A 19,009-nucleotide genomic window follows, 5' to 3' on the forward strand; every position below is an offset into this window, starting at 1 on the left:
CTGGTCAGCTCGCCCTCCCACTGCTCTAAGGAAAGGAAGGGGTCAGGATTTGTTGTAGGTGCTACGCTGTGTTGAAAGCCTGCGGGCTGGGGTATAGTCTTTTCTTAAATACAGTAGTCTTTCTTGGGTTAACGAAACGCGCAAATTTGGCCTGTTTGTCCGTATGTCTGTCTATTTGTCGCTCGATTCATCACCCCCCGCCCTCCCGGCCAAAAGGTAAAATGAAATCTTGAAGAAGAACTCCACATAAAGAAAACGTTTCTAAGTCACTTGAAAACACACAGTCTCCTGAAAACACACTTCAAACTTGCCTTTAGTGTTAAACAACAAAAAATATTAGGCGTATTTAAGCAAAACACCTATACATGAATGGTATTTGCAGTTTTTGGTGTTATTAAAAATACGTGTCTGATTGGTTTTTGCGATAGCAAATAAAAGAATGCGCGTTCAAAAAAATGAGAAGCCACTCCCTCTAACGACGACGATGGTTGAAACTCAAATCTTTCTTCTGTTCGAAAATGGAATGGCAAATTGCCCATGTCAAGGCCTCTGCATTCGAAGTCCAAGCGTCAAGTATAAAAGTGCAAACTACCTGCGAGTCACGTCTAAACTCAGACAACAAGCAACCGAATCCCTCCCAAGAAAAATGAGCGCCCCCGCCCTACCAACCCGTCGTCGATCGTGTCGGAACGGCGCAATGGGGTAGACGTTGCCTTCATAGCGCCAGGGACGCAGGTTCGATTCTGACAATGAGAAGTGCTCTTTGGTGCCATCATCATCAACCTCATCATCATCCTGTGCCTTCCCACTGTGTAAAGCTCACTTTTCTGCAGTGAGTTTTGGTTACGACACTGCCATCAGTGAGATGAAGGAAGCTTCGCGTTAATATTTTGACCCCTAAAATGCAAGCACAGCATGCGAAGAGTTTAGACCTCGTGACGGCGTTCCAAGTTCTACAGTGACAATAAGTGTAATCGCATGGCGCGCGAGCAGTGGAACTCGCGATAACTAAATTGATTTTAGCGAATCTCCTCCGTGTTTATCGCGGGAGAAGCGAAACGGGAGAGGGAAGAGCGTGAAAGGTGGGCGTGGGATACAAGAGAGGCATTTATACATGACAGGGGCGGAGTAATATCGCCTTTCGACGGCAGTTGTAGTGAAATGAGCAGGTACGCGACCGAGTTATTTTTTTTTTATCTACAGCATTCACTGGTTCATAGTGAACTAGAGTTTTTTTTTGTAGCAGATTTAAGCGTTGTGAATTCCAAGCACAAGTTCAACAGTCCTCAAATGCAATCAAACAGCGTACTATACCATTTTTTACCTCTACTGCTCAATTAGACCTTTAATTTCTCTCATAGATGCCGTAATTCCATTTCGTTTAATGCCATTATCATTTTTTACTTCATTCTCCCGCCAAAACTTTCTCAGTATGCAAGGGGAGCGTCGTCGTTAGCTTCAATTTTCTTTGGGCTGTCTTCTTGGTTATCATGTCTCTACGCTTCTGCTCTACTTTCACAAAACTGTGCGAGAATCTCACCATGCAATGAATTCATACCGCGATTATTAGTACTGCCTAATTTTAAATATAAAGGGCACAGTTTTACGACGACTTCGTTGAACAAGTTTAGTTCGCCCACATGAATTCCCAATTTCTGCCTAAGCTCCGCCTCAAGCACTTGCATTTGCCTGAGCATCTTACAGGCGTCGGCGTTGCGGAGCTTAATCAGCAGTGCTCCCGTTTTAAATAGACGGTGGGGTTCATTCTGGCAAGCCCTTAATTTCATTTTTTTACGAGGGTTCATCGTTTAAAAACTGATGCAAAGTGGATTCTAACCGAAATATTACGTTCCGCAAGCAGTAATTCTGCCTATTGACTAGGGCACATATTAAGGAGACGGGCAAAACGGTAGGCGTGGAGATAAGGGTGGATTTACCCTTTCTAACGTACAAGCCACCATCCCGTCTCACGGCCAGGTTAAAAGAAACGCATTCTATAAATAAGGGTAGCATTCTGGGCCTATTGGTACTCGATTACTTCAAAAAAAATTCGCAAAGAAAAGGGGACACGGACACAGTGAGGACAGACACCCACAGCGCAAACGATCAATTAAATTTTTTGTCACGGTGTGAAAATTACATACATAATAAGGACCGACCGCGCATACGTGTGCATGAAAAGGAATGAACGCCCAGTGCTGCCGCGGCCAAGTAGGTTAATTCCTTCTCGGTGAGCGCCAGTCAGGCGGACTGACGCAGTCCGCCTGACTACCAGTATTAAAATCTCATCGGCTTCCGTAATTTCGCGTAAATAGCTGCGTCCTGCCCAGGGGCAAAATGGTGTACCGGTTAAAGATAGGTTTACAACCTCATTTTAAACAATGTATAGCAAAAAAAAAAAAACGGTGCCACGTTTAACGTTTTTGTTGCGCTCACGTAACCGGGCCGTTATTATTTCTTGCTGCATGAAAACGTAGTCCTTTATCGAGCAACGTATTGACGCGTTCGGTGTTCTTCGCTTTCAGAATGAGGTGGGTAGGTCGCGCAGTTAGTTTTGAGAGCTTTCACCGTTTCACCTTAATTCTACTGTCATTATGTCGTACAGCAAATGCTATTTGCAGAAAAGTGGCGTCTGTATCGGTTCCTGCATCGCTCCCATCCTTAATGACCCGTTTTAGCTACTTTAGACCATTAAAATTTAAATGGACTGCATGTCAGTACTCTTCTTGAAGTTTTTAGATACGTTGATGAATTTTTAAATTTTTATTGACCGCCCTCCAACTTCTTCGTTCTGGAAGCGACGAAAGCCTTTTCCATGTTAGAACAGTGCTGAATCCCGTCCCCCACCAAGTTACTAATGAGTCGCCGGTGGAAGGGTCGATCCACCTGCCGCGGTGGCTCAGTGGCTAAGGCGTTGCGCTGCTGAGCACGAAGTCGCGGGTTAGATTTCTGGCCGTGGCGGCCGCTTTTCTGATGGAGGCGAAAAGCAAAAACGCCCGTGTGTACGAGATTTCGGCGCACGTTAAAGATCCCCAGGGGGTCAAAATTGATCCGGAGCCCTCCACTACAGCGCGCCTCATCACCTGCGTTGCGTCGGCTCGTTAAACCCCACAATCAATCAAAATCAAGGGTCGATACACTTTCTTGATCTGCGCCTCAGCTTCAGTGATAGCCACACCTGTTGGTCCTATGAGCCGCGAGCCATAAGGAGTACTGACACGAAATTTCTCGCTTTCAGTTTTTATGCTGTAACGAATGCCTATTGGCCCAGTAATTACGAAAATCAAACCGAAAGCCGTCAGCCGCCAACACAGAATTAATTATAGCACGTTTATTGCAACCAGTTTCAAATTCGGTCGCGCGCGGGAAAATGGCCGTTCGAAGGCCAGCCTGCAAGCGGGCCAGTCTGATGTCACGGTCTCACCCGTGACGTCAGGGACGCTCGCCGCATCGTCCGCTACGATTGCACATGGTCCGCACTCGCCCGAGCAGTCGACATGTCGTCTAAATCGTCAGACTCGGATGAGTCGCTGCCAGCCGACAGACAGAGCAACTTTATTTGGCCAGGCGATTAGGCCGGCGATGTCTTCGCTGTCGTCCGTTTTTTTAATATCACTGCGGCTCGAACCGGCGCAGACCGTGATAGCAACAGCTTGTCGCCACTCTTATAATCAATCTGATCGCGAAAAAGAAGCTCCACATGCGAGAAGGTAGATGTTAGTGTGGTGAAAAATTGTGCTAGGGGTTGTTATCAGCGCTGAATTTAAAAGCGGCGTTCAGATATTTGCCGCGATGGTAAGCCTACGCTGACCGACAGCGGAGGTTCGGTGCTCCGACCCAGCACTGCCGGCACCGCGGTGCGGCAAGCGGCCGAAAGATGGCGCCACCTGCTCGCTGGAATCAAAACAGGCCACGGCAGATGTCTTGGTCACCGATCGCTGAAACGGCAATTATCGCCAAAATAAAGCTCAGTATGCGAAAAAGGGGATGGTAGTGTGGTGAAAAGTTGTGTAAGGGATGGTCATTCGCAGTTGTACGGATACCGGCGATAAAATATTCGCCACGATACTAAGCCTCAAGTTCCCAACACCCAAGCTGACTCGAGCAACGCCGAGCCCGCTGGCTTGGGCGACAGTTCTTGCGGCCGCCGCCGCGCACGAACTGAGTCCACTTTTAGCGTTGCATGTCGTCGCGTGGAAAATAATGCATCTTGGCGTCGTCGTCGATTTGCTCGGACAGGCTTCCACGAGCAGTACTTCGCATTCCGCGAGCTTGCCATAGCACAACCTAGGCGGGCTCGGCGACGCGCGTCAGCGCGGTGCCGCCACCGCGCAGTTTTCGGCACCAGTGCAAGGGAACACCATGCGCCAGCCACGAACTGAAGAGCAAAGACGTCGAACACGCAAAGTGCGCAAAGTTTACAAGCATTGCTCACACAGCTACACCAGTACGTCTCCTGCCCAAACGAATACCACCGACAACAGCAGCGCATGATATCGTTTCCGGTTCCGAAAACGACTATATGACGTCACCCTGAACCGGCCAGACACGCCAGCCGATGTTTCATCACGCCGAAAGCGATTTCGCTAGGGCTGCCGATTTGTGGCAGCTCGTGGCCGCGTCAATCAAAATCGATTTTAGATGTGATTCCGGCCTCGGATCGCTGCAAAAATTTCTGTGAGGCATCTGTACAAACTAATGAAGCCAATTATATCATTATTTAGGCATCAAAATTTGGTGTCACTACTCCTTTAGGCTGTTTTCACCGCATACGTCAGCCCATTCAAAGATGGTAAAGCAGGCCATCGTCAGGTTGTCCTTCAAGAACGCTCTAAGAAATTCTTGCTGGCACCTAATGGGCGCAGTTCTTGAGCACCAAATAAAACGTCTGTCTTCGGCGGGTTGTATGTCAAGGCTGCGCGGGTGCCGCTAGCGGAACGAAGTTTACGAGAAGCGAGACCCAGCCCACAACAGCCTGTTGCCGATGTCACGTCAGGCAATTGAAATTATCCTTAAGCTAGGTCCCTTATGCAGTACAAATTTTGAATATTTCTTGTTTATTAATGCAAATATCCAAAGGCGAGGAGGAACCTCAGGACGAGCGCAAGAGCAAAAGAATGGGGACTGGCTCCATTTCCGTGCGACGCACTTCTTGGCAAAGCATTCTACAGTTTTTAACCTTACACTAATCATCTTCCATCATCACGTATGCCGGAATTACTGTACACGTCTACACACAAAAAAATCCGCCATTTAAATGCGAAGACTGAGAGATAGAGAGAAGGCTCTTTATTGAAAAAAGCAGAGAGTTTTGCCGGCGTTTGGAATCGCCTCCATGCTTCTCGGCTAGGGGTCGGGGATGTAGGGAAAACAGGCCCTAGAAAGAGGTGCGCAGAAAAAAAAAAACAAAAACAAACAAAAAACACTGGCGTGGCTTGACGGGCTTCACGGAATATTTTGTAGATTGTGTCACAGAATTCACAATTTTGAAATGTGACCGATGTCCTCCAAATATGAAAACAAACTTTTTAGAGCCTGACGCTGCTTCGAGGAGCAAGTCCATGGTCCTAGGATGGTCTTCAAAGTTACCGGCCCTTGATCTATGCGTTCAATATAAAAAAAATGGGATCTTGGTGGCAAGTAGGCCACACATTCAAATAAAATATGTTCAACGGTTTCTACGGAAGAACAGTTACCGCAGTACGGGTTGGTCGTCGGTCCGAGGCGAAAAAGGTAACTGTTGCAGTAGGCCGAGTTCAGTCGTAGGCGATGATATAATGTCTCCAGCCTACGAGGGAGCTGTCTTGGAAGTCTAGAGGTCAATTCAGGGTCAATCGCGTGCAAAATACTTCGTTATTCGGTTCGTTGCGCCATAGCCGGTTTCTTTCAGTTACTGCAAAGCGATGGGCCATGGTAGAAGCGTCTGTTTTTGTGAAGTACACTTTGCGGTATTTCCGGTAGTTAAGGCCCATACGGGCCGCTTCACCGGCTTTTTGATTTCCAATAACCCCACAGTGGCCAGGTATCCATTGCCATTTTAGGAAACAGCGGAGCTGGTAGTCTTCACCTACTTTAACTTGGCTTTTCTTATGTCTGCGTCTTTCTTAAGAGAAAGAAGGTTAAATCCCGAAGATTTCTCTATGCAGATTGAGTTGAATAAAAGGCTACAACCCCCTTCCTAAAGTCCAAAATCCAAACTGCCAAAGACCTAAGCCAAAGTCCACTTCAGAACAACCAAAGTTCACAGCTAACGCCCGCACTACGAACCCAAAGGAAATGCTCAGCACCTGAATTCTAATGATAGCGTAAGAGGATAGACGCAGTTTTCATAACATCAGGGACCCAGGTTCGATTTGGCCCACGGGAAGCGTTCTTTGATTTCCAATTCGCTGCACATGTTATTGTTTCCCGCCGCGGCTAAACCTGTACCCTTCGGGCCTTTTTCGATTGTCCAGTGGTTAGGTTGCCTCTCTCACGGCGTAAAGGTGCCAAGATCGATTTGCGTGACCTCCCGAACCACATTTTTCTTCTTCAGGAGCGCACTCCCACCAACAGCTCGTGGGCTCCATGCCTCCTCGCCCTTTTTCCTCACGCTTCTTGGCTAGGATTCTCCTCCTCTCCACTTTGCCGATGATGATAGTTTTCTGATCCGCACGGACAGTGCTCAAGATTAGACAGCTCCGCTGTTAAAAGGCTTGTTACCCAGCTAACATTCGACGCTGTCCATGCTAAGAAGGTGAAGAGACCTATTGTCGCTAAATGTGCTCAGTCCACCGTAACGAAACATTCTGCTCGTGCTACCAAACTATATTTGAAGATCAAATGTCTAGGCTGCAAGCAACAGGCTTCAAATTGTCGCTTGTGCACTCCGGGACAGTTTCTTGGTTAAAGATGTTTAATAATCGTTAAAAATCATTTTAAATATTGTTAAAATACTGTTTAAAATAGTTTAAAGAGAGGAAGCAAACCGAGGACACGAGGTTGAGCTTGCTGAACCGGAGGTGGCTTGTCAGGTGCAGAAGACGTCGCACACACTCAGATGTTTGCAAGGAAATACAAAGGAGACATGGTGTTTTCGGCTGCAGATCAGCTGGCTTGTTTGTGCTGGCCAATCTTAACGCACGGTAAAAAAATGTGGCTAGGTTGTGGAAACAAAAGAGCCGAAATATTTTATATTGTTTTTAAGTTGGCTTCGTCCTCCACTATGTAACGCTAACCTGTGGGAAGAGTGCGTTGGTTAGTGCTGACAGGTATCAACTCGCCCATTAGGCGCCCACGAACTTTCTTTTAAAAATCAGGTGTGTCCACACCTGTCAGTCCATTGTTTAGCTTGCATGTGCCAGATAAGGTAAATAATTTGGTCAGACCCTAAGATTAAACGTCGCAGTGGTAGAAGCTTCTCCCACAAAAATAAATCGCTGACGGTGCATCACCAATTCCTCGCTGCATCGCATGCGGCGGAGATGACTTTTTATTGTGTAAATTCTTGCTTCTGTGTAGCGCCACGTTTGTTACCTGTACTGCACAGGTCCATAGGTGGGGCGGTATAAATGCAAAACTATCTAAATAAACGTATTGAATGTACGGGATAGTTACGCCTTCTCTTGTCAAGCTAGCCTTCAGTTCTCGCTTCACCTTTAGCTCTTTTATTAATGAACCTCCATCACTGCCAACAGCACGTTTTTCTACGCTAGACCCGATTAATGCCACCACAATTACGAAAGGCGACTAACCTACAACGCGATCTCGCTGCTCAATACAAACCGTGGCGCACCAACATTAGACAGCACTTGAAACCGCAAGCGGTTAGGTTGCCTGTGCTCTCGTATCTGCAGCGTGCTCTCGTATCTACTTTGGGTGTGTGTTTTAAATATGTGCCCGTTGGCTTCAGCAAGAACTTTTTGCAGGCACGTGTGGCGGTGTCATGGAAACGTCCAGTGGGATGATCACAAGCCCAGATTTTCCTCGTCCTTACCCGTCACACAGCAACTGCCAATGGACGATCATCGCTCCGCCTTCATACCGCGTTGTCCTCGACTTTACTACATTTGAACTTGAAAAACGGGTACGGCCTTGCACCGCTGTTCTACTCTATTTGCTTTACCTCAGCCATAATAGAGCTTCAAATTTTGCATTTGCAACTCGCATACCATCTCAGAGGAGGAGGCGAGCGCTGTGAATAAAAAGTTCTCTTGTACATTCTACGATCTGACGATCATAACTAAATTCGTACTCTTGGGGGAACTTCTGCTTTAAATTCCATGGTAGCAAAGAAACCACACGCCGGTTTAAAAAATAGTGCACATTGGTAACTAGCAAACTGATGGTCCAACGAAGCTGAGCATCTTTATTTCATCGCCGAAACACCCTTCACAGGGCAAATCATTGAAGGTGGCGTAGTTCAACGTGCTCCTCAAACACCGTTTCACGGGGAAAGAAATCGAAACTACTCTGAAACGAAACAAGACCGTGTAACCCACTCATCCCTAATGTAGCAGGGTACTGGGGAGAAGCAAACTTCTTTTACGCCAACATCGATATCTGGTGCGAAAGATTACAGAGGTCCCTTTACCCGTTTCTCAATGAAGTGCGGGGCAGGGGAAATCTCATTGCATCTGGAAGCCGGAATTGTTCACTACACTCATCGATGTCGACGAAAAAAAAAAATTCATGCCTCCTCAGTGCGCACACCATATTAGTGAAACGCGGGGAAATCGGGCGTGATGGGATTCCAAAAAGCCAGTGTTCTTCAAGCTACCATAGCAACGTTCATTGCCATTGGCCAACATCTTGGGCCAATGGCAATGAAAGGATTTTTGAGGCAATCTTGACGAGGAACGGCGGGGGCGATATTCCGTTTCGAGATAGGTGCAAGCCCAGCGCATCCAGTGCGATACAGAGCGTAATTAAACGTGTTTATATGCCACGCCTTGCCCTATACCTACCTGAAAGATATTGAATCACCTGTATTTACAAAAAGAATGCACAGAATTGACCTATGAGAACATGTTATTTTAAATGAACACCGGTTATTGAAAAACATTTGTACTGCTGGGACTCAAACCTAATTCGTTCGCATTCAACCCCGACATTCCTCCCCTAGGCTACTCAGGCCGAAAAGAGGAGTTGTTTTAGCTGTTGCTCAAAAAGATAAAAGGAGTGTTCTACGCGGGCCAGTAGCTCTCGCTGAGTGCGTGCAGGAAGTGGGTGGCTCGTACCAATCTGTGAACGAAATATCGCGCACCGGGGTCCCGAACGATTCGGCAAAAGTGGCCCCAACAGCTTCGCTACGAGATTGGGAAAGCGAACGTTTCAGCCTCTCTCTGTAGTCCACCCGAAACGAACTAGAGGGAAGCGAACTTTCTCTGACGACAATGATGTTCGAGGGTTAAGCGAAGCGCATTCTCTCCTCAAAGGTCAAATCGCCCCTGCCTAACGATGACAGTGGTCTAATGATGACGATAATGATGACGATAAATGATGGGGAAGAGGGGTGGGCTGAGCTTTTTTATAATAGTTTCGCTTCCTGTAGTCTAAGTTTGGACTATGACTCCCAGGCAGTTTGCACTGTGACCGTTTACGCTTGGACTTTGAGTCGCGGGGGGTTTGTACTTTGATCGTTGACGCTTTGACTTTGATTGCAGCGGGTGTGACTTTGGTACTTCATCATTTGATTTTCGAAAGGAAGAAGCCGCGTTCCAACCGTCGTTGTCGTTGGACGGAGGAAGCATGCATTTTTCTCTTCCGTTGCAGAATCCGTGCGGTTACGATGTGGTCACCATTTACACGGAGTATGAGGATGGCAGAGACCACAATCATGGTTCGTACTGCGGCAACACTGCTCCTCCCAAGATCAAATCGAAGACAAACAAGCTCCGGTTGGAATTTTCGTCTGGATACTCAAATTATCATCCGGGCTTTGAGGCTATTTTCCGCACGGGTGAGTTTCCGTTTTCTTCCTTTGTGTTTAGAATATGAAACGTTATTTTCCGTCCCTCGATTCATAACTGCGGATGAGTATCCAAGGATGTTCTAGAATTAAGGGGTGTACTTTAACGGCACTTTCGCCCCGTAGTTGCCCCGAGCTCACCTCAGGAGGGTAAAGGAGAATCACGTCATTGTTTAATGCTGTGGCAGACGCACACGAAAGGTAATATGAGCTTTTCTTGCACGTACTTTAACTTCATTTCTCTCAGTGGTTTGTTAGTCGGGCTTGCTTTCAGTAAATTGTGTTATTTATTTTCCGGAAGCACTGGGAGGTTCCCCGAAAAAATTGCTATATTGGCCTGACATGGACCCGGGAACGGTTATTAAATGGAGTGGCCTTTGGATCTGCATTTTATCTGCACAGCATGATTATTTCAACTGCATAAATATAGCAACGTCCAATACAGCTAAGCGGTAGTGGTCGGGGCAATCACGGCCGTTTGTATACTTAAAGGGACACTCTAGTGAACTTGTCAGTATCCTCTTTTCGCTTGCACTGCATAGACTGGCTCTGATAAACACACTTTTCATCATTTATTCGATCGATAAGGCGGTATTTATTTTATAAAGACCGAAGAAAGAAAAACTACCATGCGCGGTCTGCGGCGGCCGCACCAACTAACAGCAGTGGCGTCCATACGAAATGTACTGTGATTACATCATATATCAAAGATTATAATTCAAACCATTTTCGGTTTCGGTAATGTGAAACAACATGCTTGGCATGCGACGTCATCGTTGGCTGGGAATTCCCGATATGTTGTCGACCGTAAAATGCAACGTCTGTAAAAGGTTGTCGGCTGCAAAATGCGTCAGATAAGCCTACAAGCGCGGCTTGGAACCGTAACAATCACTAGCCGAGGCGTACGCAGTGGATGAACGCCCCCCGCGTTACTGGAGATGCTCAAATACGGTGCGCTTTTACCCCACCTTTGGAGCTTTCCTGACTCGCGCCTGTATCGTAAGAGGCATGTTTTCGCACCAGGCCAAGGGCCGCCTGATTCGGGACTGTGCCCGCAGGCAGTCGCTGCTTATGGCAACACCATGCCAACGAGAACTCCCCAGCGCGTCAGTGTCAGTGCTCGCGTTTTGTGAACTCACTCGTGGAGCAATGAACGTTACGGCACAAAAATGGTGAAATCGGTATACAAAAGATTGGCCTAAAACTAATAAACTTAAAAAAAATGCCTCGGGCATTCGAACTTGCTAATTGCAAAACAGCATTTCTAGTGCTCCAGGCAACTGGGCCATAAACCTTTTTTTCTTTATTGACACAACAATTGAACCAACGAAACGAAACACAATAACCGTAAAAACTGCTAGCCCAAAACCTTGTTAGCAGAAAGAGGCTAAAATGAATTGAGGTCCGTTAGTGTATCCATCATGGACAGCCACTCTGGAGGGTCAGGTTAGGCCCTCCACACTTCAATCATCATTCGCGCTAGAATCAGCAAAATACCCTTTCGAGCGTTTAGAATAAACGTCACGATGGTGTATCGCCATACGTGACTTCTGAATGCTGCCCAGAAACAGGACCATCAGGAGGTCGTACGGTACCCCCTTGTCACTCACAATGGATAGGAACCTGATCCCATGTGCCTCCAGAGGGAAGTCCTCTTTCAACGTCCGCTGAAGCACGTCCCCAAAAAATCCCATCCCAGCACTCGAGGAACACACGCACTAACGCCTCGAGTTTCTTACACAGGTAGCATTCAAACGCACATGGAAGGTACATACAAACCTTTCTCTTTCTGCCACCTTTTTACACCTTCGTGAAGTTTAAACAAGAACGGCTTCACCCATGGCGGTACCGCCATTCTTTTTACACGTTTCAGCACGCCCCGTCCGAGCCCTGCACGGTACATTGGTTTGTACAACGGCACAGGTATTACAATGTCAACCAAATGGCGATACAGCGTTTTTCGCCTAACGCTTGATAAGTACTCTAACCTGAAACGTGCACGCAAAAACTAGGTTGCTCGAACCACTTCACGGAGGTAGCCCTTTATTACTCCGACGAAAATGTGTGCAGACGTAAAACCAAATTCAGGTAATGCCTTGGATAACTTCAGCTGACACACAGTGCTCAAGAAAGGCTCGTTCACATCACGAAAGAACAAAAAGCGATTGGCGACTTTCCGCAAAAACAAATGGGACAAAGACCGGTGCCCCTGATGCACCCACTGAAAGAGGTTCATGCGGCTTCTTCTTTCCCAGGCCGATTCCCAGATGAGTACTGCGAACACCCGGTGCAAGGCAAGTCCTTTACATTAGCACGTGACCAGTGCAGCACCTGAAGCACATAAGATATTTTGCTTATAAGAAAGGCGTTGCACACTGATGCCATTGTGAACATAGACAGGCCAATGCCTTTCCATTTCTCCGCTTTTTCGTGCTGTTCAGCAGTCTGTCCGTGCCAATAGGAGTCTGTATCTTCATAGTATTCTAGGGGAACTCCCACATACTTGGCTTGCGTCGTGTGCCAGCACATGCATCCGAACACACCTGGCGTACATTATCAGGCCCCCTGACAGACCCCCAAGCATTTTTCCAGTTGTCTCCACTGGAACTATATTTACAAAACATTTTAAGGATGTTTACAGCAACGCTACGCTGCTACCGTCGACGCAAAAAAAGGCGAAGTCGTCAGCATAGGCCAACACGCGCACTTCAGAGGGCTCTAACCAGAAACCGTTGATTCTCTCACATCTTATGATACCTAAAGAAAGTGCTTCAATGTACAAACAAAAAAACAACGTTGACAATGGACAACCCTGACGCACGGCTCGCTGAGCTTGAATGTGTCCGCTTTGTTTGTATGCTATTGAACACCCATAGTACGCCACGCGTACTCCCTCACGAACAACAGAACTTACGTTTATATGCTGTAGCATATCTAAAAGAAGTTCACGGGATACCTGGTCAAATGTTTTTGCCAGGTCTTTATGCAGCTTGGCCAAAGTACCTTGCATACTGCCACAACAATTAAGACACTTTGGCCGTATGAACATTTGTGACTATTGACCTCCCCTTTATTGCGCACGTCTGGTACGGTCCCACAATTTCATTTATTACAGTCTGCATACGGCTAGCTAATATTTTCGCTTACACCTTTCAATCGACGTTTGTCAAACCGATTGGCCGACATCCAGAGATATGCCTCAGTTCATTGTCGCTATTTGATTTGGGTATAAACACTGTGTGTGACACAAGAAAGGAAGGTGCTAGCACTCCTGTTTGGAACGACTCGGCGTAGACGTTCCATAGAACAGGGCTAATATCATTCTTAATCTTTTTATAAAAAGCTGTGCTCAGTCCATCAGGCCCCTGCGTCTTCTCTGAGCTGAAGTCGTCAATAGCACTGCTTACTTCATCAAGTGTAATATCGCACGCTGTTTTCTGTTCGCTCAGGCATGGCAACCAACACACAAACTCATTTTTAAACTGCCCTGCATCAACAGCCTGACGACGGAACAACTTCTCATAGTAGTCCCCGGAGCTACGTTAGATCCTGGCCTGGTCGTTACAGAGTCCACTATCATGTTCGATTTCCACTATCTTGTGTTTATGTGCATATCTTCTCTATGAGCTTAGCGCCCTTTGCGTCGGCGCTTTACTAAGCAGGAATAGTTTCAGCCCTCGCCCGTATACAAGCGTACCATGATACTTCGGGTTAACTAATTCCTCAAGCTGCACCTTCAGTGTTGGAATGCCATCCTTGAACGTTCTGGGCGACCTGTATTCTTCCTTGACACAAACATCAAGGCTACTGCGTAGCAGAGCTTCTTTGCGTTGCGCCTGATCTATCCAGGACTTTCATTTGTACTTCTTTTTTGCAAAGTTCCCACCTAAATGTAAAGTTCGTGTCGCCTTCGCTGCCTAAAATCTTTCTTCCGCATGTGTCAACTGCCTCCGCGAACGTTTCGTCTTCGAGGAATTTATTACTCATGTTTCACAAGCCCCAAGAAAATTGATTTCGCCGCTTAGCGATCCTACCAAGCGTTAACGATACCAGGCAGGGATCGCTGAACAAGACAGGAGTCACTTTATATTATGCACACTGTAGCAGAAGATAAATAGACCTTATCTGGACGGGCTTGGCTAGATCAAGAGCTAGGTTTAGAGGGAAGATCAAACGGACCATTCGGTCCGTTTGATGATCCCTTTAACCCGTTGTTTATTGTAAAGCAACGATATCCAGATCCTAGTCAAACACAAGGCGATACAACTGGTTTTAAAGCCTTCTATCGGCAAGACCCCTGATATTAAGTGTCACTATATGCATAGGCTTGCCTTGGTGTACTATGTTCTATGAAAGACCAGACGTCTCACGCAATAGCTTCATTCACACCTTCCGAAAAAACGAACACTTTTTACATTCTAAACATTCTGCAAGCACTCCAAAAAATAAAAAAAAAAACAGTTGTTGAGAACTGCACGAAACGAAGACGCCACAGTAGAGCAGAACTGGAAAGCGCTTACTCCTCCTTTATTTACTAATAATGATAGTGCGCACGCCCCGCTTCTACCTCCTCTACCACCACAGCATCCTCCCTTAGGCTGTTGACGATTCCCCGGGGATACAACTTTTGTACTGGACGCGTCAAGAACTGTCGAAACGAAATTCGGAATTTTCAGCCATAAACTGCATTTTCACGTGCAGGAAGTGCCTGTTCTGTGACTCCTGTTCTCCACAATCCTCTTTGGCCTCTTCCTTCAGAAAGGACGATGTCTCCAATCTTTAGAGGTGAAGAATTCTATGTGCGGACATGATGAAACGATGAAAGCTGAAGCACGTATTCCTTCTCCTGTCGTTGCCAAAATGCATTCGTCAGAGCCTGTCGATAATCCCATTTGTTTGTGTTGTCGATAACACATTGTTCCAGGAGGTCGTGTGGAACGGTGGGTAGAGCGGTCAGTCGTCCACCGATGGAAAAGTGGGCTGTGGTCAAAACTTCAGGCCCACCGATGGAATTGGTCACAAAAGTAAAAAGGTGGGACTTAACTACCGCTTCGATTCCGCACAGGATGGTGTTCAACTGTTCTGCACTCACTGAGGATCTGCCAAAAACAGTTCGGAATGCTCGTTTCACGCTGCCAACAAGCCTATCCCAAAAACTACCCCACCATGGTGCAGCTTCTACGTTGAACTTCCAAGTTATTGTCTCTTTAGTGCAGAGGTTCTGAATTTCAGGAGAAGCGCAAACTCGGAAGAGTGACCTAAGCTCTCGGTTGGCGCGTCTGAAAGTATTGCCATTATCGGGGTAGATGGTACTGGGCACTCCTCTTCGCGCTATATATCGCTTGAATGTCAAGATGAATGAGTCTGCCTTAAGACTGCAAAATTGCTTCAAGTGTGCGGCTCTCATCACGGCACAAGTCACCAGAAGAATACAGGAATTTGTCAATCCGTCTTTAACCAGTAGTGGTCCAGCAAAGTAAATGCCGACGCTGTCAGGCTGACTTGACTTCCGCAGTCTGTCACCTAGCACTGGTGGTGTAGAAGGAGAACATGGGTGCGCCTTGTATTTTCGACAAGCTGGGCACCTATAATTGATAAATTTGATGCGCTGAAGGACCTTTGGTACGCAGAATCGTTCGCGAAGGTCTCTGCTGAGGTGGTGTCGAATGGTTGCAGAGAACATGAAGGAGTTCGATGTTGCTCCAAGCAGAACAAGGGTCATGCGCCACTCTTCGAGAGATCTGAAGGAGTTCATATCGGTACGTTCGAGTATCAAAGGAATCGAAAATTGATCCGGTCCTTTTCTTGTGTTCCTATTTGCAGGAAGGCTTTCTGGCGTCGGCGCTAAGTCCAAATTCGTATCTTCTGAACCTCACGAGAGCTCCAGAATGTCCGGATTCAAATTGATGCCCTTGTCCAGGCAGTCATTCAGGGAGAGGTTTGGTGGTAGGGACGAAAAGGCATCAAAAACCACTCGAAGTTTTTAGTGACGGGGTCTTCTTTGAGAACCCTCCTATGGCACATGTAGTATAACGGCCTGTCTTCACACATAAAGTCACGCGTTGGCACTACAGCATGCCCGTCGACCAGATACTGCCATATAGCCTTTTCATATCTTGCCAGCAAATATTTTCTCTTCAAGACTCGTCTAACTAAAAAATTAAAGCGTCGAAGGGCTTCGGATTGGTTGTCCTCGAGGGATTCCTTCGGATCAAACTTCCACGGTAAGGCCACTTCATATCGCCTGTCGACTTCGGAAATGCTGGACTGAAAATCCCCCAGCACTGTGCTTGTGTATGTTTCTTGGTCGTCTCGCAGTATTCCCGTGGTTTCGAGTTCCCACAACTTATGTCTAAGCTTTTCTTCGGGGACATTATGGTCTTCTGTAGTCACATAGCTATGCAAAATGCTAACCGAGCATACGGGCGTGTAAGGCAGATGGTGCTGGGTTGGACATTGAAATGTCCACCCAAACATTGGGTTGATGGCAACAAGTCTTGAGTCAACCTCTGAAGTCATGATTAGTCAGTTCCAGTTTCAGTTTATTAGTCATTCCAAAAAAGTATTACAGTAATAGTATTATATAGACGAGGGTCGCAAAGTTAAAAACAGTAACTTTGTTGTTTGTTGTTATTCATCGAGGGCCCCCCTCAATGAATAACAACAAACAATAAATTAGATGAAGAAACAACCAATACGTAATACACGTGAATGGCAATCAATTATGCAATATATTGGGGTGAGTAATCACTATAAGCTAAGTGACACAACAGGCAACGAAAAGCAATGCAAAGAAAGAAACAAGAAAAAGGAAAACAGAGCAAGAGAAAAAATCATATTTTCTAGTGAATGGCGCACATTGTCAATCAAACTACAACTATCTAAATTATATGACCAATAATGTTACACCCAAAATGTAAATGTTTTTAGAATGTTTTCCGAAACCAAATGTTCTAAATATTGTTTTCCCGCTTTCCCCACCTGCCCGTTTGGATTGCCGTTTGCATATAACGCGTGTGTTGGCTTACAAACAGTAGTCCGGCTCATGGCTCTCCGCGCGATCCTGCCCATTCCTTGATAACACTTTTATTATATCTGGAATTCCGAAGGTAGTTTTCTTTCTTAGGTGACCACTGTGGACATTAAATCTGAAGTGGCAGTCAATATGTACACCAAGAAAAATAGCAGTATCACAGGCGGATATAGAGTGACGACCTAGTTTTAAGGGATGATGAAAAGGCAATGACCTTTGAGCAGACCTAAAATCCGCTAACTGGGTTTTGGCTGGGTTAATAATAAATTGGTTCTTGTGGTACCATTTGGTCACGTCTGATCAGCGCCAATAAGCAGTCCGGTAATCATTGTCGCGAACACTCCACACAAATTTGTCAATGTCCACAATGTTTTTGTCCGTTTTTTTTATATTTATTGACAAATGGGATATCAACTACATGAGAGTATATGGTATCGAAGCCACATTCACACCTGCCGAATTGGCGTTGTAGCATGAGTAGAACGATACGATATTTTCCGCTCTCGGTTCTCCGAGTGTTGCCGAACGTGTTCACTGCCAAGTTCACCTCTTCAACCACTGGAAGTTTCAGCTTTTTGGATATGTCTTCCCGAAGAAAGCATACAAAAAGATCCGTCGTTGCGAGTACCATGACCCGCTTCTACCCCATTTACTACCACAACAGTATACCCTCTAAGGGGTTCGAAGACGCTACAATAAACACTGCCCCCTCCCCCTCTTCCACCCCCGAAAATCACATGTAGTCTCCAGAAACATAATAGGCACGACAACGATACTCCTGGCCCAACTACCTACTTTCGTTTAGTTCGCTGGCACTTTGAAGAAACAGCAAAACCCCAAACACAGAGCAAAAGGATGTTGGCTACCTTTCGAAGCGAGGTGTTAAGTGGGGGTAGCCGGTGGCATCGTTTGGTCTGGGCCTAGGTTTGGAGCCCGGACGTCTCACTGTAACCGCCTTGGTAGGCGGCTCATCGCTGCTGGGAAGTCCGCCACCTTGCCCGGTTCCTTTGCTTCTACGCTGCCGTTTTGCGGCCGCACCACTGAGGTCCATTTTCACGGCGTGCACTACGAGAGCCGACGCCACCGTCGTTTCTTGACTCGCCACTCGGGTACTGCTGGCCTCGTTCGACGCGACAAAGTGGAACACGTCTTCGGCTCGACCGGGTGCTCCTTTTCAGGAGCTCGCTGGCCAGCCTTGACCTCGACCAGTCCCGCCGACGTCGGCTCCTTCGATGCCTCATTGATGACTCTTATTTCCGTCTCCTCCGTGTCTGCCTCGTCCATAACGTGTTCGCGGAGGTCGCCTTCTCTCGTTTAACCGGTGAATCTAGCGTACGACTTGACGCAGGACTTCGCGTCATGCCCGAAGCGACGGCATGAAGAACACTTCGGTACCTTACAGTCACGCCTGACGTGACCCTTCAGGTTGCAGCTTAAACACTGCGGGGCCCTTCCGGCGGCGACGACAAGGGCATTGTCCCCCGCCACACGAAGTTCGTGCGAAGCCTTCGATTTGAGGGTCACCGAACGCAGCGTCCAGCACTTGTACTGACTGCTGTTAACGCGCCACCCCTTCTTACGCACCTCGCCTACACGCCCGTACGGTGCCAGCGCAGAGCGAATAGCGTGGTCTGCTACGTTCTAGAGCAGCCACTGCAGTTTCAGCGGCACATCCTGGTTAGTAGGGTCGACGACGATACAGCGTTGGCCCTTCACCTTGCATCGTTCATGGCCAGGATCTCGACGTCGTCCGCCGATTTGAAGGTCACGGCCCAGGCGTGATTCTTCTGGTACACCTCCCAAAGCAAACACATAAAGGAGGAGAGCCACACGGGCGTGCACGCATGTCCGCATGAAAGAAAATCATGTTTAACACCGACTGGCCTGTTGGAAACTGGGGCAGCACAACTTGATAACGTCAGAATCCTGAGCAGTGATGCTGTTACCGCAGGCCGAAGGGCCCGCCGAAGCCGCTCCTTGGATAGAGCTCCGCATTTCGCGTCCACAAGCAAGCGCTGCTAGAAGCA

General features: G+C 47.1%; 1 protein-coding gene across 2 annotated transcripts in view; it reads left to right on the forward strand.

Annotated features, from left to right (window-relative positions):
• Positions 1 to 19,009, forward strand: part of LOC144138433 (uncharacterized) — a 169,792-nt gene that overhangs the window by 46,892 nt on the left and 103,891 nt on the right. For both annotated transcript variants that reach the window (XM_077670721.1, XM_077670713.1), the window contains exons 3-4: positions 7,908 to 8,065; positions 9,754 to 9,940. In XM_077670721.1, coding sequence (XP_077526847.1) covers positions 7,908 to 8,065; positions 9,754 to 9,940 — 345 coding nt within the window. The remainder of the gene's footprint in view (positions 1 to 7,907; positions 8,066 to 9,753; positions 9,941 to 19,009) is intronic.

This window comes from Haemaphysalis longicornis, unplaced genomic scaffold, assembly GCF_048455015.1.
Source record: "Haemaphysalis longicornis isolate Haplotype H1 unplaced genomic scaffold, Haemaphysalis longicornis Haplotype H1 scaffold_1, whole genome shotgun sequence".
In the NCBI taxonomy this organism is placed as follows: domain Eukaryota; kingdom Metazoa; phylum Arthropoda; class Arachnida; order Ixodida; family Ixodidae; genus Haemaphysalis; species Haemaphysalis longicornis.